General features: G+C 39.7%; 1 protein-coding gene across 1 annotated transcript in view; it reads left to right on the forward strand.

Moving 5' to 3' along the window:
* TTPA (tocopherol (alpha) transfer protein) overlaps nucleotides 1–23,314 on the forward strand; it is a 66,735-nt gene extending 43,421 nt beyond the window's left edge. Inside the window, exons 3-6 of the mRNA XM_010844615.1 lie at nucleotides 10,945–11,098; nucleotides 14,247–14,440; nucleotides 16,977–17,087; nucleotides 21,297–23,314. Of these exons, the coding sequence (XP_010842917.1) occupies nucleotides 10,945–11,098; nucleotides 14,247–14,440; nucleotides 16,977–17,087; nucleotides 21,297–21,485 (648 nt within the window). The 3' untranslated portion in view covers nucleotides 21,486–23,314. The remainder of the gene's footprint in view (nucleotides 1–10,944; nucleotides 11,099–14,246; nucleotides 14,441–16,976; nucleotides 17,088–21,296) is intronic.
* Nucleotides 23,315–27,481: the final 4,167 nt, after the last annotated feature.

Here is a 27,481-nt window from a genome sequence, read left to right on the forward strand (position 1 = left end):
GAGAAACCTGTATGAAGGTCAGGAAGCAACAGTTAGAACTGGACATGGAACAACAGACTGGTTCCAAACAGGAAAAGGAGTACGTTAAGGCTGTATATTGTCACCCTGCTTATTTAACTTATATGCAGAGTACATCATGAGAAACACCGTACTGGAAGAAGCACAAGCTGGAATCAAGATTGCCGGGAGAAATATCAATAACCTCAGATATGCAGATGACACCACCCTTATGGCAGAAAGTGAAGAGGAACTCAAAAGCCTCTTGATGAAAGTGAAAGTGGAGAGTGAAAAAGTTAGCTTAAAGCTCAACATTCAGAAAACGAAGATCATGGCATCTGGTCCCATCACTTCATGGGAAATAGATGGGGAAACAGTGGAAACAGTGTCAGATTTTATTTTTTAGGCTCTAAAATCACTGCAGATGGTGACTGCAGCCATGAAATTAAAAGATGCTTACTCCTTGGAAAGAAAGTTATGACCAACCTAGATAGCATATTCAAAAGCAGAGACATTAGTTTGCCAACAAAGGTCCATCTAGTCAAGGCTATGGTTTTTCCTGTGGTCATGTATGGATGTGAGAGTTGGACTGTGAAGAAAGCTGAGCGCTGAAGAATTGATGCTTTTGAACTATGGTGTTGGAGAAGACTCTTGAGAGTCCCTTGGACTTCAAGGAGATCCAACCAGTCCATCCTAAGGGAGACCAGTCCTGGGTGTTCATTGGAAGGACTGATGCTGAAGCTGAAACTCCAATACTTTGGCCACCTCATGCCAAGAGTTGACTCATTGGAAAAGACTCTGATGCTGGGAGGGTTGGGGGCAGGAGGAGAAGGGGACGACAGAGGATGATATGGCTGGATGGCATCACCAAGTCAATGCACATGAGTCTGAGTGAACTCCAGGAGTTGGTGATGGACAGGGAGGCCTGGCGTGCTGCGATTCATGGGGTTGTAAAGAATCAGACACGACTGAGTGACTGAACTGAACTGATGGTAGTTCTATTTCCAGTTTTCTAAGGAATCTCCACACTCTTCTCCATAGTGGCTGTACTAGTTTGCATTCCCAGCAATAGTGTAAGAGGGTTCCCTTTTCTCCACACCCTCTCCAGCATTTATTGCTTGTAGACTTTTTGATAGCAGTCATTCTGACCGGTGTGAGATGGTACCTCATTCTGGTTTTGATTTGCATTTCTCTGATAATGAGTGATGTTGAGCATGTTTTCATGTGTTTGTTAGCCATCTGTATGTCTTTTTTGGAGAAATGTCTGTTTAGTTCTTTGGCCCATTTTTTTTATAGGATCATTTATTTTTCTGTAATTGAGCTGCAGGAGCTGCTTGTATATTTTGGAGATTAATTCTTTGTCAGTTGCTTTCTTTGCTATTATTTTCTCCCATTCTGAAGGCTGTCTTTTCACCTTGCTTATAGTTTCTTTCATTGTGCAAAAGCTTTTAGGTTTAATTAGGTCCCATTTGTTGATTTTTGTTTTTATTTCCATTACTCTGGGAGGTGGGTCATAGGGGATTCTGCTGTGATTTATGTTGGAGAGTGTTTTGCCTATGCTTTCCTCTAGGAGCTTTATCATTTCTGGTCTTACGTTTAGATCTTTAATCCATTTTGAGTTTATTTTTGTGTATGGTGTTAGAAAGTGTTTTAGTTTCATTCTTTTACAAGTGGTTGACCAGTTTTCCCAGCACCACTTGTTAAAGAGATTGTCTTTTCTCCATTGTATATTCTTGCCTCTTTTGTCAAAGATAAGGTGTCCATAGGTGTGTGGATTTATCTCTGGGCTTTCTATTTTGTTCCATTTGTTTTTTGTCTTTGTGCCTACTGTCTTGACTGTAGCTTTGTATTATAGTCTGAAGTCAGGCACGTTGATTCCTCCAGTTCCATTCTTTTTTCTCAAGATTGCTTTGGCTATTCGAGGTTTTTTGTATTTCCATACACATTGTGAAATTATTAGTTCTAGTTCTCTGAAAAATACTGTTGGTAGCTTGATAGGGATTGCATTGAATCTATAGTTTGCTTTGGGTGGTATACTCATTTTCACTATATTGACTCTTCTGATCCATGAACACGGTGTATTTCTCCATCTATTTGTGTCATCTTTGATTTCTTTCACCAGTGTTTTATGGTTTTCTATATATAGGTCTTTTGTTTGTTTAGGTAGGTTTATTCCTAAGTATTTTATTCTTTTAGTTGCAATGGTAAATGGAATTGTTTCCTTAATTTCTCTTTCTGTTTTCTCATTGTTAGTGTACAGGAATGCAAGGGATTTCTGTGTGTTGATTTTATATCTTGCAATTTTACTATATTCATTGATTAGCTCTAGTAATTTTCTGGTGGAGTCTTTAGGGTTTTCTATGTAGAGGATCATGTCATCTGCAAATAGTGAGAGTTTTATTTTTCTTTTCCAATCTGGATTCCTTTTATTTCTTTTTCTTCTCTGACTGCTGTGCCCCAAACTTCCAAAACTATGTTGAATAGTAGTGGTGAGAATGGGCACCCTTGTCTTGTTCCTGACTTTAGGGGAAATGCTTTCAATTTTTCACCATTCAGGATAATGTTTGCTGTGGGTTTATCATATAAGGCTTTTATTATGTTGAAGTATGTTCCTTATATTCCTGCTTTCTGGAAGGTTTTTTTTTTTTTTTTTTAAGTGGACATTGAATTTTGTCAAAGGCTTTCTCTACATCTATTGAGATAATCATATGATTTTTATTTTTCAATTTGTTAATGTGGTGTATCACATTGATTGATTTGTGGATATTAAAGAATCCTTGCATCCTTGTGATAAAGCCCATTTGGTCATGATACATGACCTTTTTAATATGTTGTTAGAATGTGTTTGCTTGAATTTTGTTAAGGATTTTTGCATCTATGTTCATCAATGATAATGGCCTGTAGTTTTCTTTTTTTGTTGCATCTTTGTCTGGTTTTGGTATTAGGGTAATGGTGGCTTCATAAAATGAGGTTGGCAGTTTACCTTCCTCTGCAATTTTCTGGAAGAGTTTAAGTAGTATAGGTGTTAGCTCTTCTCTAAACTTTTGGTAGAATTCAGCTGTGAAGCCATCTGGTGCTGGGCTTTTGTTTGCTGGAAGAGTTCTGATTACAGTTTTGATTTCTGTGCTTGTGATGGGTCTGTTAAGATTTTCCATTTCTTCCTGGTTCAGTTTTGGAAAGATACTTTTCTAAGAATTCATCCATTTCTTCCAAGTTGTCCATTTTGGGGGCATATAGTTGCTGGTAGTAGTCTCTTATGATCCTTTCTATTTCTGTGTTGTCTGTTGTGATTTCTCCATTTTCTTTTTTGATTTTGTTAATTTGATTCTTCTCCCTTTTTTTCTTGATGACTCTGGTTAATGGTTTGTCTATTTTATTTATCTTCTCAAAGAACCAGCTTTTAGCTTTGTTGATTTTTGCTGTGGTCTCCTTTGTTTCTTTTTCATTTATTTCTGCCCTAACTTTTATGATATCTTTCCTTCTACTAACCCTGGTGTTCTTCTTTTCTTCCTTTTCCAGTTGCTTTAGGTGTACAGTTAGGTTATTTATTTGATTTTTTTCTTGTTTCTTGAGGTAAGCTTGTATTGCTATGAAGCTTCCCCTTAGCACTGCTTTTACTGAGTCCCATAGGTTTTGGGTTGTTGTGTTTTCATTTTAATTCATTTCCATGCATATTTTGATTTCTTTTTTGATTTCTTTCGTGATTTGTTGGTTATTCAGATGCGTGTTGTTTAGCTTCCATATGCTTCTATTTTTAATAGTTTCTGCCACCCCCCACCCCCAGTAGTTTACATCTAATCTTACTGCATTGTGATCAGTAAAGATGCTTGGAACGATTTCAATTTTTTTGAATTTACCAAGGCTAGATTTATGGCCCAGGATGTGATCTATCCTGGAGAAGGTTCCATGTGCACTTGAGAAAAAGGTGAAACTCATTGTTTTGGGGTGAAATGTCCTATAGATACCAATTAGGTCGAAGTGGTCCATTGTATCATTTAAAGTTTGTGTTTCCTTGCTTATTTTCTGTTTAGTTGATCTATCCATAGGTGTGAGTGGGGTATTAAAGTCTCCCACTATTATTGTGTTACTGTTAATTTCCCCTTTCATACTTGTTAGCATTTGTCTTACATATTTCAGCGCTTCTGTGTTGGATGCATATATGTTTATAATTGTATCTTCTTCTTGGATTGATCGTTTGATCATTATGTAGTGTCCTTCTTTGTCTCTTTTCACAGCCTTTATTTCAAAGTCTATTTTATCTGATATGAGTATTGCCAGTTCTGCTTTCTTTTGGTCTCTATTTGAGTGAAATATCTTTTTTCCAGCCCTTCACTTTCAGTCTGTATGTGTCCCTTATTTTGAGGTGGATGTCTTATAGACAGCATATATAGGGTCTTGTTTTTGTGTCCATTTAGCCAGTCTTTGTCTTTTAGTTGGAGCATTCAACCCATTTACATTTAAGGTAATTATTGATAACTATGATCCTGTTGCCATTTACTTTGTTGTTTTGGGTTCGAGTTTATACACCTTTTCTGTGTTTCCTGTCTAGAGAAGATCCTTTAGCATTTGTTGAAGAGCTGGTTTGGTGGTGCTGAATTCTCTCAGCTTTTGCTTGTCTGTAAAGCTTTTGATTTCTCTTTCATATTTGAATGAGATCTTTGCTGGGTACAGTAATCTGGGTTGTAGGTTTTTCTCTTTCATCACTTTAAGTATGCCCTGCCATTCCCTTCTGCCCTGAAGAATTTCTATTGAAAGATCAGCTGTTATCCTTATGGGAATCCCCATGTGTGTTATTTGTTGTTTTTCCCTTTCTGCTTTTGATATTTGTTCTTTGTGTTTGATCTTCATTAGTTTGATGAATATGTGTCTTGGGATGTTTCACCTTAGGTTTATCCTGTTTGGGACTCTCTGGGTTTCTTGGACTTGGGTGGCTATTTCCTTCCCCATTATAGGGAAGTTTTCAACTATTATCTCCTCAAGTATTTTCTCATGGCCTTTCTTTTTGTCTTCTTCTTCTGGGACTCCTATGATTCAAATGTTGGGGGGTTTGACATTGCCCCAGAGGTCTCTGAGGTTGTCCTGATTTCTTTTAAATCTTTTTTTCCTCTCTGCTTCATTTATTTCCACCTTTATATCTTCCACCTCACTTATCCTATCTTCTGCCTCAGTTATTCTACTGTTGGTTCCCTCCAGAGTGTTTTTGATCTCAGTTATTGCATTATTCACTATATATTGACTCTTTTTTATTTCTTCTAGGTCCTTGTTAAACTGTTCTTGCATCTTCTCAATCCTTGTCTCCAGACTATTTATCTGTAACTCCATTTTGTTTTCAAGATTTTGGATCATTTTTACTATCATTATTCTGAATTCTTTTTCAGGTAGACTCCCTATCTCTTCCTCTTTTCTTTGGTTTGGTGGGAGTTTATCATGTTCCTTTACCTGCTGAATTTTTCTCTGCCTTTTCATCTTGTTTGGATTTCTGTGTTTGGGGTGGCCTTTCTGTATGCTGGAAGTTTGTGGTTCCTCTTTATTGTGAAGGTTCCTCCCTGTGGGTGGGGTTGGACAAGTGGTTTGTCAAGGTTTCCTGGTAGGAATTTTGCATCAGTGTTCTGGTGGATGGAGCTGGATCTCTTCTCTCTGGAGTGCAATGAAGTGTCCAGTAGTGAGTTTTGAGGTGTCTATGGGTTTGGTGTGACTTTGGGCAGCCTGTATATTAATGCTAAGGGCTATGTTCCTGTGTTGCTGGAGAACTAGTGTGGTATGTCTTGCTCTGGAACTTGTTGGCTCTTGGGTAGAGCTTGGTTTCAATGTAGGTATGGAGGCTTTTGGATCAGCTCTTGTCGATTAATGTTCCCTGGAGTCAGGAGTTTTCTGGTGTTCTCAAGTTTTGGATTTAAGCCTCCTGCCTCTGGTTCAGTCTTATTTTTACAGTAGCCTCAAGACTTCTCCATCCACACAGCACCAATGATAAAACATCTAGGTTAATGGAGAAAAGATTGTCCACAGTGAGGGACACCCAGAGAGGGTCACAGAGTTACATGGAGAAGAGAAGAGGGAGGAGGGAGATAGATGTGACCAGGAGGAGAAGAAGTGGAGTCAAAAGGGGAGAGAGCAAGCTAGCCAGTAATAATTTCCTTATATGCTCTCCACAGTCTGGATCCCTCAGAGATGTTCACAGAGTTATACAGAGAAAAGAAGAGGGTGGAAGGAGACAGAGGTGGCCAGGAGGATAAAAAGGAGAATCCAAAGGAGAGAGACAGATCCAGCCAGTAATCAGTTCCCTAAGTGTTCTCCACAGCCTGGAATACCCAAAGAGATTCACAGAGTTAGGTAGAGAAGAGAAGCGGAAGGGAGGAGATAGAGGCGATTTGGGGGCAAAAACGGAGAGTCAAAAGGGGGAGAGGGCAATCAGGCCAGTAATCACACTCCAAAGTAAAAATGGGTACTGAAGATTTGATTCTTAAAGGTTCAAAATTGATAACAAATACCAAAAAGCAAAAATTAAAAATCAAGAGTAGAGGTTAAAGTCTCAAAAATACAATATTAAAAAAAAATCACAAAAATTATAAAAAATATATATGAAATTTGCTTTAAAATGAAAATTAAAGGAGTAATGAAAGACTTAAAAATATAAAAAGTTTAAAAAATGATAATAGTAAAATATATCTAGGAATTTTTCTGGTGCTGTTGCCGGCAGTGTGGGATCAGTTCAGTTTCAGATAGTTCCTTGTTCCAGCTTATACTTCTTCTTGAGGTCTATATGCCCCTTCCAATGTAGTCTGTGCTAACTACACGGTTTTAGTCTGTCACACCTGTCCCTTCTGAAGTGGTTCTCTCTGTTTATTTTGGCTTCTGTTAGCAAATCTCTTCAATGTCTAATTTCCACCCTGACACAAGGGGGCGAAGGTGGTCACTTATTTAGGCTCACTTGTTCAGTTGTGCTGTGGGGAGGGAGGAACACTGCAAATATCACTGGTGTGTGTGGGGAGTGCTTGCAGTGTCTGGGCCACACTGCGTTTGTGCCCACTCCCAGTGTGGGCTTTCCCTGTCTGTACTGCTCAGGCTCCAGGTTGCTCTGCAAGGGAATTGTCTAAAGTGGGCTCTGGGTTGCGTGTACTTCCCAGGTCTAAGCTGCTCAGGTTCAGGTTCTTGGGTACTCCATAAAGGCACAGACTCAGTCGGGCCTGGGTTTTGTGCCCTTCCCAGGTTCGAGCAGCTCAGGTGACCAGGTGCTTGGCGAGCGCACGCTCCCCAGGTGGGCGGTGCATCTTGTCACCTCCCCCATGCCAACCGCTCGGTTTCCTGAGTATGCAGTGGGAGCGCCGTCTCAGGTGTGCCATATGTCTCCTCTGGGGAGCTGATCTCTGGCTGTGACCCTCCTGGCAGATGTCCACCGTCCGGGAGCCCAGGAAGACTTGGTTAGCAACTTGGGAGCCTGCTCACAGTTTGCTAGAGGATGCCATCTCTGGGGCCGAGATCGCCCCTTGCCTTCTGGCTCTGGCTGTCGCTTGCCTGCCTCTCTGCCTTCCGGCGAGGATGGGCCAGTCCACAGCCGGCTAGCTCTCCTCTGGTATTCGTTCAGTCCTTTGTTCTGTGAGTGGGCCCAGCAGTGCCTTAGGTTAGAGCTTTTTTCGGGAAGCTTCTCTCTCTCTCTCTTTCTTTTTCTCTCTCTCTGGCTATCCCACAGTTTGGATTGCTATCGCAGTTAGCTCCCTCAGATTGTCCTCAGGGCATTCAGACCCAGTCCTTACTCTAAGCAATGCAGCCCGTGCCTCCCTGTCCAGCCCCCACTTGCTGGTGGCTGACGCGAGCATCTGGGCTACTTCTACTCTGGGAGTTGTGGTTAGGTGTGTAATCTGTGGGTTTTATTTATTTATTTTCTCCTCCCAGTTATGTTTCTCTCTGAAATTCCAAAACTCCCCACAGACCCGCCAGTGAGAGGGTTTCCTGGTGTTTGGAAACTTCTTCTCTTTCATGACTCCCTCCCTGGGATGGGTCTCTGTCCCTAATTCTTTTGTCTCTCTTTTTATCTTTTATATTTTGTCCTACCTCCTTTCAAAGATAATGGGCTGCCTTTCTGGGTGCCTGGTGTCCTCCGCCAGCATTCAGAAGTTGTTTTGTGGAATTTACTCAGTATTCAAATGATCTTTCAACGAATTTGTGGGGGAGAAAGTGGTCTCCCAGTCCTATTCCTCTGCCGTCTTAGGGCCGCCCCCTAAATACAGCTTCTTTTGTAAAGTTTACCTTACAAGAGTCAGTTTCAGTCTCCACTCTGCTCCTGATAGTTACTGCCCTCCCATTAATGTGTAATTTCTTCAAACTTGGACGTGAGTCTGAGTGAACTCTGGGAGTTGGTGATGGACAGGGAAGCCTGGTGTGCTGCGATTCATGGGGTCGCAAAGAGTCAGACACGACTGAGCGACTGAACTGAACTGAACCCACAAAATGGGGTAACCATAGTTACCTCTCAGAATGGTCATGAGCAAGAATTGAAATGATACTATTAAATGCTAGAAAAGTGGCACAAAGATGGTTGTAACTTTATTTGAAAGTATGTACTCTGTTATGAAGCATGGTTAAGATAAGCTGTAACTTTTAAACTTATTTATTGCTAATGGTGGTACAAAACAGGCACCTTTGGGGAATAAATATTCACTTGCAGCTGGGTTTTTTTTTGTTGCTGTAGACTTTATGTGGTTTGTTGGATAATTGCTGAGTAGCAGTTTACATAATTTTATGTAATTTATTTATGTAAGCTGGACCTTTGAATTTATCAGTGAAAAGGTAATAATCAAAGATCCAGGTGTAGAGCTGTCAGTTTGCAAAAATTAAGTGTCAAAAGGATGAGGGTGATTTGTACATCTTCCAACACATCTGGTTTAATCATATATTTATTTATTCTTTCACTCAATACATGTACCTATTTCCTGAGTGCCCAGCATTCTGCAGAGATCAATGAGCTGAAGAACCCACCTCTCTTACTTAAAAGAACGCTTTTAATAAAGCTATATTTTTTTTATTATTCCATGGGAAAATAAACATCTCTTTTAAAAAAAGTATTACTTTATTTTTGGCTTTGCTGCATCTTTGTTGCTACATGTGGGCTTTCTCTAGTTGTTGTAGGTGAGGCCTACTCTTCTTTGTGGGGCATGGGCTTCTCTTCGAGGTGCTTTCTCTTGTGGAGCATGGGCTCTGGTGCACGGGCTTCAGTATTTGCAGCACGAGGGCTCAGTAGTTGTGGCTCTTGGGCTTAGTTGCTCCACAGCATGCAGAATCTCCCCAGACCAGGGATCGAACCTGTGTCCCCTGCATTGGCAGGTGGATTCCTATCCACTGCGCCACCAGGGAAGTTCAAATTGTTATTTCTTTATTGGAGCTCCTACAGTGCTTCTGGTGTTTTGCTTGAGTCAAAGTTTAAAGAACTGTTTTTACATCCGAGGGAAGTATCAAAAAAGTGATGAGCATTGAAGATGCTATTAACACTTATTCCCATGCCCACTAAGACAGGAGGAGGAAGAGAAATTCATCTGGTGCATAGAATGAATGCATTAGGACCTACAATGTGTCTTTTGTTCTTGCTGCATTTGGAAACTTCTTTTTAGGTCACCAATTATTTCTTTGTTGGCAAATTTACTGACTTTTTTCCTTTCTAACCTCTCTGTTGCATTTAATTCTTAGTAACATTAAGGCAAGTTTATTACATACAAACTTGACAGAGTGAGAGAAAGAAAGAGGGAAACAGAGAAGCAGAGCAAAACAGATGCTGTTTCCCTCCTGTCTGTGCATCATGACACCAGTTCTCCTGTGGTGCAACCAGATTCTCTTTTCCTCCAGCCATTCCCAGCCATTTACATTCCCCCCAAGGCTTGGTTTTTTAAACTTGTAGGTTCTCCTTCAGATCATTGCTACTTTGTGAATACAGTTATCATGTTTATTCCAATGACTCAAAAGCAAAATTTGTCCTGTCTTATGATCTGAACTTTGATTCTACATTGCTAATAGATCTCTTTAAACTCAACACAAATATATTGTCATTTTAGAAAAACTGAAAATCATAAAGAGATCTATTGAAATATAGTACATTTTAAAAGTGTAATTTGAGGTAAATATTCTCTACCATGGACATCCCAGGTGGCAGTAGTGGTAAAAACACCCTGTCCCTGCCACCCCCACCACAATGAAAGAGACAGATGCAGCAGACTCTGGTTTGATCCCTGGGTCAGGAAGATTCCCTGGAGGTGCAAATGGCAACCCACTCCTTGCCTAGGAAATCCCATGGACAGAAGAGCCTGGCAGGCTACAGTCCATGGGGTTGCAAAGAGTTGGGCATGACTAAAGTGACTTAGCACGCACCTAGTATCTGGATCCCAAAAAGCAAAAAAAGAGGCTTCTTACCCTAGCACAGTGTCACTTCTGTCAAAGGGAGATGAGAGGCCAGCTCAGCTTCGAGAGGAAGGAATCACTGGACTCCACCACCTGGTGGAATTGGGACATATGTACACTGGATGGAGGGCATTTTAAAATATTTATTTATTTATTTTTGACTGTACCATGCAGCTTGTGAGATCAGTTCCCTACCAGGGTTCAAACCCGAGCCCCCTGCACTGGAAGCAGGGAGTCTTAACCAGTGGACCACAAGGGAAGTCCCTGAAGGAAGGCATTGTTGACAGCTGTCATTGGGAGTCTCTTTACCATAGGAGACAAATAAAAATTCCTCTCCTTTGAGTTTGTGACTAATTCCTATCACCCAATATTTTGGATGAAGAGTGCTTTTCGTTTTTGCAGCTAAATAGATACCCCAGGTTAAAATCCTATCATAATGGATTTTGTGATCTAGAGTTCTATTAGCTTGGCAAGGGCCCTACATGATGCCAAGACTTTCCTATCACTCTTATAAAAGGCTTACCAGGTGTGCTATCTGTAAACAATTTTTATTTTATTTTTTAGTTACTGAAAAACTACTTTAAGTGGAGAGCAGAATGTCCAGAAATAAGTGCAGATCTCCACCCTAGAAGCATCCTTGGCCTCCTGAAGTCAGGCTATGTCGGTGTCCTGAGAGCCCGAGACCCCACCGGCAGCAAAGTTCTGATTTATAGAATTGGTAAGTCACACACTTCTCCTCTTTTCTATTTTTCTTGACTGCCATATCAGAAGCTTCCATGAGTTTATATTTAAGAGTTTAGCTTTTTAACTTTTAACTTGGGTTTTGTTGTTGTTGCTTAGTCATTAGGTCATTAAGTCATTAAGCAGGGCTCTCTTGGTGGCTCAGTGGTAAAGAATCTGCCTGCTAATTCAGGAGACAGGGTTTTGATCCCTGGTCTGGGAAGATTCTACATGCCTTGGAGCAACTGAGTCCATGTGCCACAACTACTGAACCTGTGCTCCTAAGCCCGGGAGATGCAACTACTGAGCTTAAGTGGTGTCCCAGTTACTGAATCCCGAAGGTTCTAGAGCCTGTGCTCAGCAACAAGAGAAGCCACCATAGCGAGAAGCCCACACAACACAACTAGAGAGCAGCCCCTGCTCACCACAAGTACAGAAAAGCCCAAGCAGCAACAAAGACTCAGCATAGCCAAATAAATAAATAAATAAAGTTGTAAAAAACAAAGAGCAATCCCATTGTGCCTTCCTAGGAATACCTCTGATTATTGCTTCTGTTTCTTTGTCTTCATAATTTTCCATGCTATTATACACTACCCATTAACATCTAAATCTGTTAGGGTCAGCCAAAATTCCCTCCTCAATCCCATGAGACCCTTTGGCCTCCAACCCAGCCACCTCCCCACACTTCCCATTCTCAGCCACACTTTTTAAGTTAGTCATGTTCACCACTCACATTTTCTCATAGCTCCTCTCAACATCCCCTGGACTAGTTCCACTCCCATCTTTCTGCTGAAATGACCTGAGCAAATCATCAGTGATCATCTTTTCACAGCAAACCTCTTCCTCTCTGATACCACAGTCTCCTGGTGTTTTCTCCCAACTTAACTGACTATTCTTAGTCTCCTTCACTGGCACTACATATTCTACTTCAAATTCTGAAATTCTTTTAGACATTGGCCCCAGCTTCCTCTTCTTAGCTATATATCTCTGTACTACAACAGAGAGAACCGTTAAGTCCACAATAATCACTGCCATAGGCCTAGATATAACCACAAAATCCCTGAGATTTGTATCTTCAGCCCATCCTCTCTTTGTTTCTCAAAGCTCCAGACAACCAGTTCCCTGTCTCAACTGTACCCGCCTGGACATTTCACCAGCACGATTTTAATGTGTTCAAAACTACCTATAATCTTTCCTTCCCCAAACACAACAAATGGTACCACCATTCTACCCGATTGTCCAAGCCAGAAACTTTGGTATTTTTAGAATTTTACCTTTCTTTAGTCATAAATCTTTTCCCTCCCTTCATCTTGTTAGGTATTGCATGAAACTTTTAATCTGAAGATTTGCATCTTTTTCCAGCTTTGGAAGAATTTTCCTTTCCCCTCTGTTGCCTATTATCTGTGTTTTTTGTCTTCCAGAACTCTGATGAGTTGGATTTTGAAACTTCTGTATCTAGCTGCCCATCTCGTACCTTTTTATTCATACATATTGACTTCTGGCTCTCCTATGCTAAAACTGAGAGAATTCCTCAGCTCGATATTCCAGACCTTTATTCACTTGTTGGCTGTGTGTTTTCTGACATTTGTCCTATTAACAGAGATTTGCTCAAATTGTCATTTTATTTCCAAGAACTCAATTGATTCTTTTTCATAATAGCCTCTTCTCATAGTAATAGCCTAGGGCTTCCCTGGTGGCTCTGACAGTAAAGAATCTGCCTGCAATGCAAGAGAGCCAAGTATGATCCCTGGGTCAGGAAGATCCCCTAGAGGAGGGCATGGCAACCCACTCCAGTATTCTTGCCTGGAGAATCCCATGGACAGAGGAGCCTGGCGGGCTACAGTCCATGGGGTCGCAGAGTCGGACATGACTGAGTGACTAACACACACACAGTAATAGCCTACAGTATCTTTATTTTTCCCCACTGAAACTATTTTGTTTCCTTTACCTTTTCTTGTTTTATTAGCTGTCTCCTTCTATTGTAATGCCTTTGTCTATTGAATTGGATCCTTTCTTCTTTTGTGTGTCAGTGTTTTTAAAAATGTTATAATTCGTAGTGGTTGCATATCTTTTTAATAGATCGCCTGCTTGCCTATCCATTACTGTCACTTTTGCCCACCATGGCCTCCCCCAGGACTAGTGGGGGAGGGGAGAGGATAAGAATTCAGCAACTCCTTAGCACAGGTATTCCTTGTTTTTCCTGGGTGGCTACCCTAGTGCTTCTTGACTTGACTTTCCAAGACCACACTCACTGTTCTAGCCTATGTGGACATGACCGCTACACGCTGCTCATCATGGAGGGGTGTCAGAGAGAATCTACCTGCCTGTCTCACGCATTTCCCTTAGCAACAACCTCTGTGGTTACCATAGGACCCTGGCTACTCTTGGTAATCCAGAGCCTTGCTTTTCCCGTTTTCAATACCTTTGAATGTGGAGCATATCCAGAGGCATTCCCACCTTCAGCCACAGCTCCGTCCTGCATATTTTGTGCTGTAGTTTCATCTGGCCATCAGACACAGCCTGCATTCATTCTTTTATTTTCCCCATGCCCTTAGGAATCTGTTCTTCTTCTTCTTTTTTTTAATGTGGACAAGGAGACACATGTGTGATCCCTAGGTCAGGAAGAGCTCCTGGTGAAGGGAACGGCAACCCTCTCCAATATTCTTGCCTGGAGAATCTCATGGACAGAGGCGCCTGGTGGACTATAGTCCATGGGGGTCACAAAAAAGTAGGACACAACTGAGTGACTAACACTTTCACTTTTTTTTTAAAAACGTCTTTATTGAATTTGTTACAATATGGTTTCTGTTTTATGTTTTGGCTTTTGGACCCCAACGCATGTGGGATCTTAGCTCCCAGGGGTCAAACCCTCCCCTGCTACACTGGAAGGCAAAGTCCTAACCACTGGACCACCAGGGAAGTTGAAAGAATCTGTTTTTTACTAGCGATTTGAGGGAGGGAGGGAAAATCAGGCTCATGTTCTTGGACCACCAATTTGATCTGTTATTCTATTCATGATCTTCATATATGTATTATTTCTATTGATCTTGAAATCTAAAAAGAATCCATTTCCTTCTGTAAATCTTTCTGATCCTTTATTCTTCACACAGTACTGAGATATAAGTTTTTACATTTTTTTTTTTCAGCACACTGGGACCCAAAAGTTTTCACAGCTTATGATGCATTTCGTGTGAGTCTCATCACGTCGGAGCTTATTGTCCAGGAGGTAGAGACACAGCGAAATGGAATCAAGGCTGTCTTTGATTTGGAAGGCTGGCAGTTTGCTCATGCCTTTCAAATTACCCCCTCTGTAGCCAAGAAGATTGCTGCTGTTCTCACAGTAAGTGTGTAGTCTATTCAGGATTGTTTTCGTTCCATCGCTCACTCGTGTGACTTCATGAACTGCAAGCACACCAGGCTTTCCTGTCTTCACTGTCTCCTGGAGTTTGCTCAAACTCATGTCCATTGAGTCGGTGATGCCGTCCAACCATCCCATCCTCTGTCATCCCCTTCTCCCATCTTCAGTCTTTCCCAGCATCAGGGTCTTTTCAAATGAGTCAGCTCTTCACATCAGGTGGCCAAAGTATTGGAACTTCAGCTTCAGTATCAGTGATGAATCAATGAATATTCGGGTTGATTTCCTTTAGGATTGACTGGTTTGATCTCCTTGCTGTCCAAGGTACTGTCTTCAGGATAATGCTTCCAAATATTAAATATAAATTTAGTTGTGTGTTAAAGAGACGGGATAGTATATTTATTGGGCTTCCTTGGTACCTCAGCTGGTAAGGAATCTGCTTGCAATGGAGGAGACCCTTGTTTGACTCCTGGGTCAGAAAGATCCCTGAAGAAGGGATAGGCTACCCACTCCAGTATTCTTGAGCTTCACTGGTGGCTCAGACAATAATGCAGGAGACCTGGGTTTGATCCCTGGGTTGGCAAGATCTCCTGGAGGAGGGCATGGCAATCCACTCCATTTATTGGGCTTCCCAGGTGATGCTAGTGGTAAAGTCTCTTTCTGCCAAGAGACTCGGGTTCAATTCCTGCATCAGGAAGATCCCCTGGAGTAGGAAGTGGTTCCCTACTCCAATATTCTTACCTGGGAAATCCCATGGACGGAGGAACCTGGTGACCTATAGTCCATGGGGCTGCAAAGAGTCAGACAAGACTGAGCGACTGAGCACAATCACACACATAAGTACATTTATTAGAAAATTAAATAAAATTTTAGAAGAGATACATAGAATTCAATAATGGTAAGAGGAAGTAAAATTATTATTTCAAAAAGAAAGAATGTTGCAACAAACTGAAAATATGTTCAAAATTTCAAACCACAGAATTCATACATTTAAACAAGAATGTGATGACTTTATCTGTCATTAAAATTTTGTTCCTAAATTAAAAATTGACTCAAAAAATAATATTGATAACAATGATAATATACAACAAAGTGTCATATAGGTTTGGTTGGTATAGATTGAACAGTTCATTCCAGAAAATAAGTCTTAAAAATGGCCATCATCTTTGACCCAGTAATCCTACTGTGGAAATCTAGCCAAGGAATAATCTTAAATATAGCAAAGACTTTGTGTATAATAATGATGGTTTACTCTGTGCTGGATACTTTACTGAATGTTTTAAATGCATTACCGTTTAATGGCTACACCAAAAGCTTATGACATATGACTATTTTTTTCCATTTTACACATTATTTTACTATGTCAGAGAGGTGACATGCTGCTGCTACTGCTAAGTCACTTCAGTCGTGTCTGACTCTGTGTGACCCCATAGACGGCAGCTCACCAGGCTTCCCCGTCCCTGGGATTCTCCAGGCAAGAACACTGAAGTGGGTTGCCATTTCCTTCTCCAAAGCATGAAAGTGAAAAGTGAAAGGGAAGTCGCTCAGTCGTGTCCGACTCTTCGCGACCCCATGGACTGCAGCCTACCAGGCTCCTCTGTCCATGGGATTTTCCAGGCAAGAGTACTGAAGTGGAGTGCCAGTGCCTTCTCCGAGAAGAAAATTAGAAACAGCTTATTTATCCAGAAATAGGAAAAGGGTTACTTGGACGATGATACAGCCACTTGACAGATTATAGCTTCAATATTTAAAACCCACTATGTTTACAAAAATTGTGTTATGTCTGTGAAACAAAACAGGGTGTAAATTATTTAGAGAGCGTAATGGAAATTATGTTTAAAATAAAATTATTCATAGAAAGAACCTGAAAGGAAAAGTGACAATTTGGTAACACATCTCTAAAAGCTGTGTGTTGAAAAAAAAAAAAGAAAAGAATTTTGCATAAAAGAACCTTGGCAGGAAAAAATTAACAACACATCTTTGGTTAGGGAAACTGCTGATAATGTTTTTCTGTCAATTCTTAACTTTGTAACCTTAGAAAAAAGCTGATATTACTTTGATATGAAAGACTTATACCTGTGTCAAAAGTTTAAAAGTGAAAAAAAAAGTTTAAGTGTTTGTTTATTGTACTTTTTCTTTTGAAGGAAACTTTTATGAAAGTTTTTTTTCCTCAAAATAAAAATTTGAAGGGAAAAGTTAAATATAAATATACAAGCGACTCACTGATTTTTCAAAAGCACATTTATATGTGATTGGGGGAGACATGTTCTGTGTCTTATTTATGAAATATGCATGTATTTCTTTAAATACTTTGCCTAAGTTACATGGTGAAAACTTTTCTTACTCTAGGGACAGCAAACTATAAATTAGGCTATTGTGTTGATGGCATAATTTTGAAAATTAAATCACACTTTAGGTATTGCTGTACATTTAGCAAGTGTTCAAAAAAGGGGTTTGTTGATAGGATCACATATTGATTTATGTTTTGTTATTAATAAGACATTTTCTTTATTTTCAAAAGGATTCCTTTCCATTAAAAGTTCGTGGTATCCATTTGATAAATGAGCCAATAATTTTCCATGCTGTCTTTTCCATGATTAAACCATTTCTGACTGAAAAAATTAAGGAACGGGTGAGTAAAACATTTTCAAATCACAATTCTTCTGTATTATATGTTCCACTCCTTTTAAAATTTAAGAATAGCTCTCTTATTACCACCCTTCCCCTGACACACACAGAGCATTATCCAAGTGTTTTGAATATTTAATAATCCAACTACTTTTATAAATAAAAATTTCTTTTTAATTAAAATCAAATACTGGATCTCCCATACATGGTTGGTGAGACTGCAAAATGATATATTCCCTATAGAGGGAAGTGTGGCCATAGTTATAAAAATTACAACCTTCACATTTCTGAGATTTTTTTCCAAAGATATACTCATGGGGCTTCCCTAGTGGCTCAGATGGTAAAGAATTCACAGGCTAATGCAACAGACACTGGTATGATACCTGGGTCAGGAAGATCCCCTGGAGGAGGGCAGGGCAACACATTCCAGTATTCTTGCCTGGGAAATCCCATGGACAGAGGAGCCTGGTGGACTACAGTTCATGAGGTTGCAGAGTCAGACACTACTTAGCAATAAAACAACAACAAATACCTGCTCATAAACAAAATTATATATACAATTCATTGTAGCAAAAGATTGGAAACTATCAAGTGTATCATGAGGGAACTGGTTAAATAAGCTATGATACATCCACACAATGGAACACAGTACGACTTGCAGGATGTATTGGGAAGTGAAATAAGACCATGCAGAATAATGTTTATGTTATACTACCTTTTGTATAAAAAGGGAAGACATCAGAAACTATAGTTTTATTTGCATAAAAGTTATCCTCAAAAAGGATATACAACAACCAAATTGTTTACTCAGTATAGAACAGAAGCGAGTTATGGATGGAGTGGATGAGGTTAGGGTTGGGAGCAAGACACTGTCTTGCTGTCTTTTATCTTGTTTTGATTTCTAGCCATGTGAATGTATTATTTATGTAAATAATAAATGTACTTATATTAGACATGTGTAACTGAAAACCACAGTACCCAAAGTGTGTGACTTAATGTCATGTTAGTTAAAGCAAAGAGATTTGATGTTTTATTACCTATCTTGTGGAGTCTTAGCTCAGGTGGTATCACTTGGAATTTTTCAAGTGTTCACAATAGAATCTGAGTTCCCCAAAATGGCAACCATTCTTCTGCATGAATCTGTAAAGGATAATTTTTTTTTTGTTTAGCCATGCCACATGGCTTGTGGGATCTTAGTTCTCCCACAAGAGATCAAACCTGTGCCTTCTCCAGTGGAAGTTCAGAGTCTAACCACTGGATCTTTCCAAGGAATTCCCTTAAAGGATACTTTTTAGAGCATAATATTTAGACAAATGTTGGCAACATCTAATGCAAGGACACAAACAGGTTTTAAAGGCTTTGACGATTTAAATCTCAAAAATTACTTAAATATAAGTACTGATAATGTGAGTAATAACATATTTGGAATTTTAGAAAGTATATTCTTTCAGATTCTGAAAATGTATTATCTTGCATCTTCTCAGAAAATTATGACCATAGAGCTTCATTTGAGGTTTTCCAGTAGGTATTTCTGTCTGTCTTTAAGAGGAACCACCCCTATTCTTTCATTTTTATAAAAGTCAATTTTTTGTTCATTTTTTCCTCTCTTCAATATAGTTTGATAATAGCTGGCCATCTCTGTAGAACTCTGAAAGACATAAAAATAAGTATTTCTATTTTGAGTTATATTTTGGATCACAAAAACCCCAAGATATAGCAATAAATTGAACCTAATAAACAGAAGAACATGAGCAAGAAAAGAAGAAAAATTTTAAATTGAGAAGTTAAGTGGAGCATTTCAGTGGAAGTTAATTGACATGAAACAGATTTGCCAACATGAGGAGGGTGAGGAAGACCAAATCTTGCCACTTTCTCCCTTTAAATGTTTTGGCAATACTCTGTGAATGATCTTATTTCCTCTTTCTTGAAGTGATAGAATTTTTGAATTAAACATTTCTGAAAAAATCAAGAATTGGGACTGTGAGGTTCCTGAGTACAAGAAACTTGTTTCATTCCTCTTTCAGTCTTTGTATCCTAGCACATGAAGTGAAAGTGGAAGTCTTAGTTGCTCAGTCATTTCCGACTCTTTGCGACCCCCCTGGACTGTAGCCCGCCAGGCCCTTCTGTCCATGAAATTTGCCAGGCAAGAACACTGGAGTGGAGAGCCATTGCCTTCTTGAGGGGAACTTCCCGATCCAGGGATCGAATCCAGGTTTCCCATATCGCAGGCAGATTCTTTACCATCTGAGCCACCAGGGAAGCCTCAACCCTAGCACATCAGTTCAGTTCAGTTCAGTCCAGTCGCTCAGTCCTGTCCAACTCTTTGCGACCCCCATGAATCGCAGCACGCCAGGCCTCTCTGTCCATCACAAACTCCCGGAGTTCACTCAGACTCACGTCCATCGAGTCAGTGATGCCATCCAGCCATCTCATCCTCTGTCGTCCCCTTCTCCTCCTGCCCCCAATCCCTCCCAGCATCAGAGTCTTTTCCAATGAGTCAGCTCTTCGCATGAGGTAGCCAAAGTACTGGAGTTTCAGCTTCAGCATCATTCCCTCCAAAGAAATCCCAGGGCTGATCTCCTTCAGAATGGACAGGTTGGATCTCCTTGCAGTCCAAGGGACTCTCAAGAGTCTTCTCCAACACCACAGTTCAAAAGCATCAGTTCTTCAGTGCTCAGCCTTCTTCACAGTCCAACTCTCACATCCATACATGACCACAGGAAAAACCATAGCCTTGACTAGACGGACCTTTGTTGGCAAAGTAATGTCAACCCTAGCACATAGCAGGTGCTTATTAGAAGATTGAATTTACACATGAACCCTAGCAGATAAGTAAAGGTTGTTTATATATTTGTAACAAGATGTGCTTTTAATCAAAGTTTCCAAGTCTTTAACTTCAGGACATTATATGATGAATTTATATAGTTTAAAATGTTTGAAAATTTAAGTTCTCAACCATCATAATTACTCTTAATTTATTAGCCAAAGACTATCTGTCAACTGTACCACATAAATTATTCCCCACATACCTAGTTGTGTGCTCAAATGTATGCTTTTGATAAGAACTAATAAAAAGAAATACACTTTTATCATCTACAGAACTATTTCAGGATATTCCACCTTTTGCTAAGAATCACCAATACATTAGTAGGGAACAGAAGGTATAAAATAATTTCCAAAAATTATTTACTATTTATTTCTGGCTGTGCTGGGCCTTTGTCGCTGCGCAGGCTTGTCTCTAGTTGCGGTGAGCAGGGGCTACTCTCTAGTTGTGGTGCATGGGCTTCTCACTGCAGTGGCTTCTCTTGCTGCAGAGCACAGGCTCTAGGGTGTGGGGGCTTCAGTAGTTGTGGCTCCTGGGCTCTGGAACACAGCTCAATAGTTGTGGCACATAGGGTTAGTTGCTCCTTGGCATGTGGCATCCTCGTGGACCAGAGATCAAACCCGTGTCTCCTGCATTGACAGGTAGATTCTTTACCACTGAGCCACCAGGGAAACCCCCTGATAAGAACTAATAAAAAGAAGTACACTTTAATCATCTACAGAACCATTCCAGGATATTCGATCTTTTGCTAAGAATCACCAATACATTAATAGGAAATAGAATGTATGAAATGATTTTATTTAGTTTTAAAAATCTACTTTTGAAAGAAAAAGTATCTTTTTATAGATTCTGAATAGTTATAAGGATGCAAATATAAGAAAATAGTAAGATGAGCAGCTTCATCAGCTGCTGCTGCTGCTGCTAAGTCGCTTCAGTTGTGTCTGACTCTGTGCGACCCCATAGACAGCAGCCCACCAGGCTCCCCCGTCCCTGGGATTCTCCAGGCAAGAACACTGAAGTGGGTTGCGGTTTCCTTCTCCAATGCATGAACCTGAAAAGTGAAAGTGAAGTCGCTCAGTTCTGTCCGACTCTGAGCGACCCCATGGACTGCAGCCTACCAGGCTCCTCCGTCCATGGGATTTTCCAGGCAGAAGTACTGGAGTGGGGTGCCATTGCCTTTTCCGTCTAAACATAAGTAAAATTATTGGCTTCATAAGCAGAGGGACAAATGATGCAGATACTACATCATTTGTCCCGACATACTACATGTTCTTCTGTCTTAGATGTGATGAGAATACCTCGTTTTATGATGTTGAGTTTCTGCTGGAAATGCCTCTGCTATACTGGGAGGCAGAGGGCATATCTTCTAAAACATTTTGTCTGTTTCAGATTCATATGCATGGGGACAACTACAAGCAAAGCTTACTCCAGTATTTCCCAGACATTCTTCCACTGGAATACGGTGGTGAAGAGTACTCCATAGAGGACATCTGTCAGGAGTGGACAAATTTTATAATGAAGTCGGAAAATTATCTCAGCAGCATTTCACAGACGGTTAAAGGAGAAGAAGTTACTTGATGTGAAAGGTTTCCTGATTAAAAAGTCATGACTGAGATCCTATCTGGTTATATGAATGAAAGGAAGGGAATCTTTAAATTAATGCTTTTCTGATTTTTTTTTTTTAATGTAAAAATCTTTTAACTTGAGCAACGTGGGTATTTGGGAAACTTCTTTACTTTTTAAGTATCTTTTCTTTACCTTAGAAGTAATTAAATGTTAGTATACCTTAAAAGCATAGAAGAGGTTCCTTTTTTGGCATTTGAAAGAAAGTTATCTCTGAAGTACCATCATGTGTACATTTGTGTTTACAGTTTTATTTTTAAAAACTTTTCTGGTTATATAGGTTTAATTATAAATGAATACATAGTCCACTGAAGAGAAATATTAGCACAAATCAACTGACTATAAAAATCTATTCACACTTTTTTAGGTGTGTCAGATGAGACTATAATTCAGATTGAAGTCTGAGTACAGTTTTACATAGTTATTTCCACGGGCCACCAAGCTAGTTCACCTCAGGGAAATTCTATTTAGCATATCTGCACAATAGAAACTTTTGAATGAAGTCCATATGCAATAAACTATTATACGCTGCATCAGGTCTCTATGAAATTATTCATGTTGATACAATTAACTCCATAGAAATTCAGAGATGGAATAATATTTGGTTGCCATATACATGGACTCTATTTTTAACTAAACAGTAACATGACTACACAAGGGGAAGGAAATGTTTACATTGTAAAACCAGTCAGTTACATCTGGAACTTTTCAGACTATGCATGAAATAATTTAGGTTTTACTATATTATCAGAACATTCTAGCCAAATCCTACAATTCATATTCACTTAAAAAAATCAGTAGTTAAAATGTGCTGTTTGTACTGTAGCTATGTTAATGCATATTTCATTTATTGAGAAAGATATGTCAATATAACTTTCAATTTATGACAATTTTTACAGTATAATTTTGAATTTTATTTTAAACCTAATGAAAGAACACAGGATACAAAATTTGTTAAACATGTTTTAGCTTAGTTGGGTTTCAACATTAATCATACAATATTAGCTTTGTGAAAGACTATGTAAAGGCTGTTTTTCTTTATAAGAAAATTATTCTAATCAGATGAGTTGGTACTTATGATTCTTTGTACATACATCTGTAAAAAATCAAATGATTATGAATGTTCTTTAGAGAACGTCTTTGTGATTTAGCATTGGGAAGCTAACTGTACATTATAATTTTTGTTAAAAAAATTAGATCATGCTTGTTTTCTAAAAAATGATAAAACCTTTATAAAATCATAAATTTAAAACTGTTTAATTAAAAATAACAGCAGAATAAAAACACTTAAAAAGTGTAAATAACAGCAACAACAAAAAGCTCTAGTTTACCCAACTTTTATTCTTACATGGTTTACATCACAAAGTTCCACTTCATTCACATTTTGGGAACTTAAACCACTTTCTTCTGACTCTATAAAGGAATGATTACTTTAGCACAATAGATAGTATTTTTAAATGTCTTTTAAATATTATTCATGGGTGATGTTATTAACAGTAAATAGAATTAAATTAAGTCAATCAACAGAAGTACATTTCATGATAGGATTTTGAATTTTTTATGGAATGCAGTGATTCACTGAGGAACATTACAACAATGTAAAATAAACAAGCAGTTTTATAAGGTGGCACGATAAATCACTATTGAATTGTCTCTATTACTTTACAGTAATTGCACCAGAAGTGCCTTTTAAAAGACTAACATGTGCTCATTGTTACTGAACTGCAAGATAATGTTTGTTCGAATATTGTTCAAAACAAAATAAAGATTTTTCACTCAAACTATAGCTGTTGGTTGTCCATTTTTAAATAAGAATACTAGGTATTCTTTTTCAAAAACTGCTTTTCCTTACAGAAAAGCTTAAGAAAAAAGTATCATCCATCTAGTTGTCCTCAATTTCAATTGCAGACTGGTTCCCCCACTTCCACCACCGCTGCTCAGTTCAATACCACTTTCCCCGGTGTTGTTATGCTTAAAGGGACCACAGATTAATTTCATAAAATTAAGCCATGCATACTTTCAAAAGTTAAAACTTAAGTGATAAAAGCCAGAGTATATCACTTCATCAGATAATTTGATTTGGAAACTATCAGCCCAGATCATGATTTCAGATTATCAATATATTTCCCTTACGGAAATAACACAGAAGTCCTAGAGCAAGTAATAGTTTTGCTACCCACCTAAATCAAGCCAGCAGCTCACAAAACTGGTCAAACATACAAACCTCAAACTCAGCAAACTAGTAAGGTGATGTCTGAAATACTTTTGCTAAGTTGCTCAGGCTCCTCTGTCCATGGGATTCTCCAGGCAAGAATACTGTGGGTTGCCATTTCCTCCTCCAGGGGATCTTCCCAACCCAGGGAATCTTCCCAACCCAGGGATCAAACCTGCATCTCCTGCATTCCTAAGAGATACAAACCTCCACTTAGAAAATAAATAAGACATAGAGATGTCATATATAACATTTTATTGTAATAAATTTGTATGGAGTCAGATGGTTACTAGATGTATTGTGGTGAACATTTCCTAAGGTATGCAAATATCAAATCACTTTGATCACACTTAACATACTCTTGTACATCAATTGTATTTCAAGAAATAAAGGCCTTTTCTTCTAACTCCAGGATCAGGGTCATCTATGAGTCTATTTAATCTTTCTTATTAGATTACTAGTACATATTTCTGTTCCTTCATATTTTAAATAATATTTTATGTTGGACACTGTGTTTAGCTGTAGAGTAACATCTGTAGGTAATATCTCAGATCAGCGACAGCTCTTCCTTTCCTTGATTTGTCAGGTATCACGAGAGCCTAGTAAATCCATCAGGTCTTGAGCTGGGTTGTAGATTTGAGGATTCAGGCTATCTCAGGTTCATTCCCATTCTTCATGATTGATCCACTTGGGTTTTATGGTGTCTTGGATGTTCTCCTTTTTCTTAACAATTCCTTCAACAGATGTTTTAGTGGTGGCAACTGTGTGTATGTGGGGGTGAAGTGGGGTCATTGCCATGACTTATTTCTCTTTATTTCCCCCTTTATCTCCTTCTTTCCCTTCACTGTCCTCTCTTGAAGGGACACTACCCGCTTGTCAAAGCAGCTGTTTTGTCCTCAGAAACAATACTTACCTGAAGTTGCCATCTCTGGCTCCTTCCTGACAGCCAGTACTAACCCTCTAAGAGGGCTTCCCAGGGGTAGGGCTTCAGCCATAAAGAACCCACCTGCCAATGCAGGAGCTGCAGGAGACACAGGTTCCATCCCTGGGTGGGGAAGATCCCCTGGAGGAGGAAATGGCAACTCGATCCACTATTCTTGTCTGGAGAACCCTCATGGACAGAGGAGCCTGGCGGGCCATGTTCATAGGGCTGCACAGTCAGACACTACTGAGCTCCTGAGCACAGGCATACACAGCCTTCCAAGACCTAGGCTGTGCTCAGTATCCTGGCACTTCATGTTTGACATTTTCTTTCAGGGCTTGATTTTGCCTATGCTTTGTCTAAATTACTTGCTCCTCTTTCCTCCTTTTCAAAGAGGAAGCCTTGCATCCTCTGCTCTCAGCATCGGAGTCTTGCAGCAGTGGAGAAAACTTGCTGGAGTTTGCTACTTAGCAGTCTTTCTGTTAATTTGATGTTTGTGGTGCCCTCCATCTCCAAGTATTGTTAAAGGCATATATCATGTGTAACTTTATTTTAAACTCCTTGTATATCTCATGGTTTTTCTTAAGATCTGTAGACAGATTCTGGTTTAGGCAGTTGACATAAGTCTCTGGACACCAGCAGCATAACTTATCTGTTATTTCTTATTGGTATAAAATTAACTCTGTTGATGTGCCATATGCCAAGCTGCTTCAGTCATGTCCATCTCTTAGTGACATTATGGATTGTAGCCCACCAGGCTCCTCTCTCCATGGGATTCTCCAGGCAAGAATAATGCAGTGGGTTGCCATTTCCTCCTCCAGGGGATCATCTTGACCTAGGGATCGAACCTGCTCCTCCTCTCTTACAGCTCCTACATTGGCAGGTGGGTCCTTTACCATTAGCACCACCAACTCTGTTGATAACCAGCTCCAATTTATTAATTTTCATGCATTCTAAATATCAGTTAATTATACAATGTTTTCATTCTTTTATTTATAATGATTTAAGTTGCACTTAATATTTCACTATTACAAGAGAATGCTACAAAGAACATACTTGTATATGTTTATTTATTCACACATGCAGGCATTTCTCTAGGGCAAATACTAAGTCTAAAAAACGCTGTGTTATACACTATGTGCACCTTCCCTTTTACCACATATTGCCTAATTGCTCCCAAAAACAGTTGTAATACTTTACAATTCTACCAGCAGTGTTGAGACTTCTTGTTTTTCTACACCCTTATTATCAAGGGTACACTTTTTTACACTTCTGTCATTCTGATGGATGTGACATACTATCTTGTTGTAATCTGCATTTCCCTGATGACTAGTGAACCTTTGTCTTTTCATATTATTTTCCTAGTTTTCTATTAGGTTGTTATTCTTTCTTGTTCATTTAGTTCTTTGTACATGCTAGAAATAAACATCTTTGAAATTCTGTATTTTGTAAATATATCTTCCAAATGTGTGCCTTATCTTCAATTCATTTAGTTAAACAGAAGTTTTAAAATTATAACATCATTTAATCTACCAATTTCTTCCACTAACATGTCGTTTTTTAGAAATATGTTTTCTGAAATTCCATCAACGTCATGGACACACAGTCCTATATTTTCTCATCAAAGTATAACAGTTTGCCTTTTACGTTTGTATCTTTACTCACCTAGAGTTTATTTTTGTGTATAATGAGAGGTAATACTTTTTTTCCTATGTGGACAGACAATTGCTCACAACTTCATACTGGTACAGTTTCCTCATCTGTTCATCTGAGTTCAAAACAAGCCAAATATGTAGGGCCTTTCACAAACACATCCATTCAGCTTATCGCTCACCACGCCCTTCCAGAGCAGCATTATTATCTTAACAAAGCATACGACATATTGCATTCTCTCTTCTTGAAATACATTCTCTTCACAAATCCTGTTCTCTCTTTTCCTTACAAAACTGCAAACTTCTAAGACGAAAAAACAAGGCATTGCCCAATTAATCTTTGCATCCTCTATATTTGGCCTTGAGTTGATTATCAAATACTCTTCTATTCTGATTTTCACCTTTATAGGTGGGAACTCCCAGTATAAGCCATATCTTTATATTTTGGTTTTCACATAGAAAGAAAAAGCTTACCTTTCATCTACTAGCCCACCAAAACAAGTTCAGTGTTTCTAAATCTCTTTTCAAATTTGAAACAGAAACCTCAAAAAAACTTTTAGTGATTAGGAACCCAAGTCACCCTTTGTGCCCTGTTGGAGAACAGTCTGCTAAAGTTAGGAGGCACCGTGTGCGGGCCTGGCCTGGACTTGTTTTTGTCGTGATGCCAGGAGTGGGCCCCTCCTTGACCCAGTTCTGAGCTGAGGCGATGCTCGTGGGCGTGTTCACATCTATCGGGCTTTCCTCATCTTCTCTTCGTTTGGTCCTGAAGCCTCGACCTGCACGCAAATGGCAGGATGCGGAAACTACCTCCCAAGTAACCAACCATCCCTGATGGAAAGCGGGGGTGTCCAACTCCGCCGCCAGCATTCCTCAAGACGACTTTGGCGCAAAGTTCTCAGGCGACTTCTAGAACCTCTCGCCAGCCTCCCCCGCTGCCTGGTTACCAATCAGGTCAGGCTGCAATCCAGCGCTCCCCACTCGACCGCGGGACCCTGCGCCCCAGTTAGTTCCGGGTGACTTCAGGTCACGTCGAGGAAACAGCTGAAAGGGCGGGCTCGAGTACGCGGATCCCACCGCACTTTCCTGAGCCCCCGCAGACGCCGCGGGGCGGGCTGGGGGCCAGGGGTCCGGGCGGCCGCGGAGCGATGGGGTAGGCGCGGCCTCT

Source organism: Bison bison, unplaced genomic scaffold (genome assembly GCF_000754665.1).
Source record: "Bison bison bison isolate TAMUID 2011002044 unplaced genomic scaffold, Bison_UMD1.0 scf7180017864203, whole genome shotgun sequence".
In the NCBI taxonomy this organism is placed as follows: domain Eukaryota; kingdom Metazoa; phylum Chordata; class Mammalia; order Artiodactyla; family Bovidae; genus Bison; species Bison bison.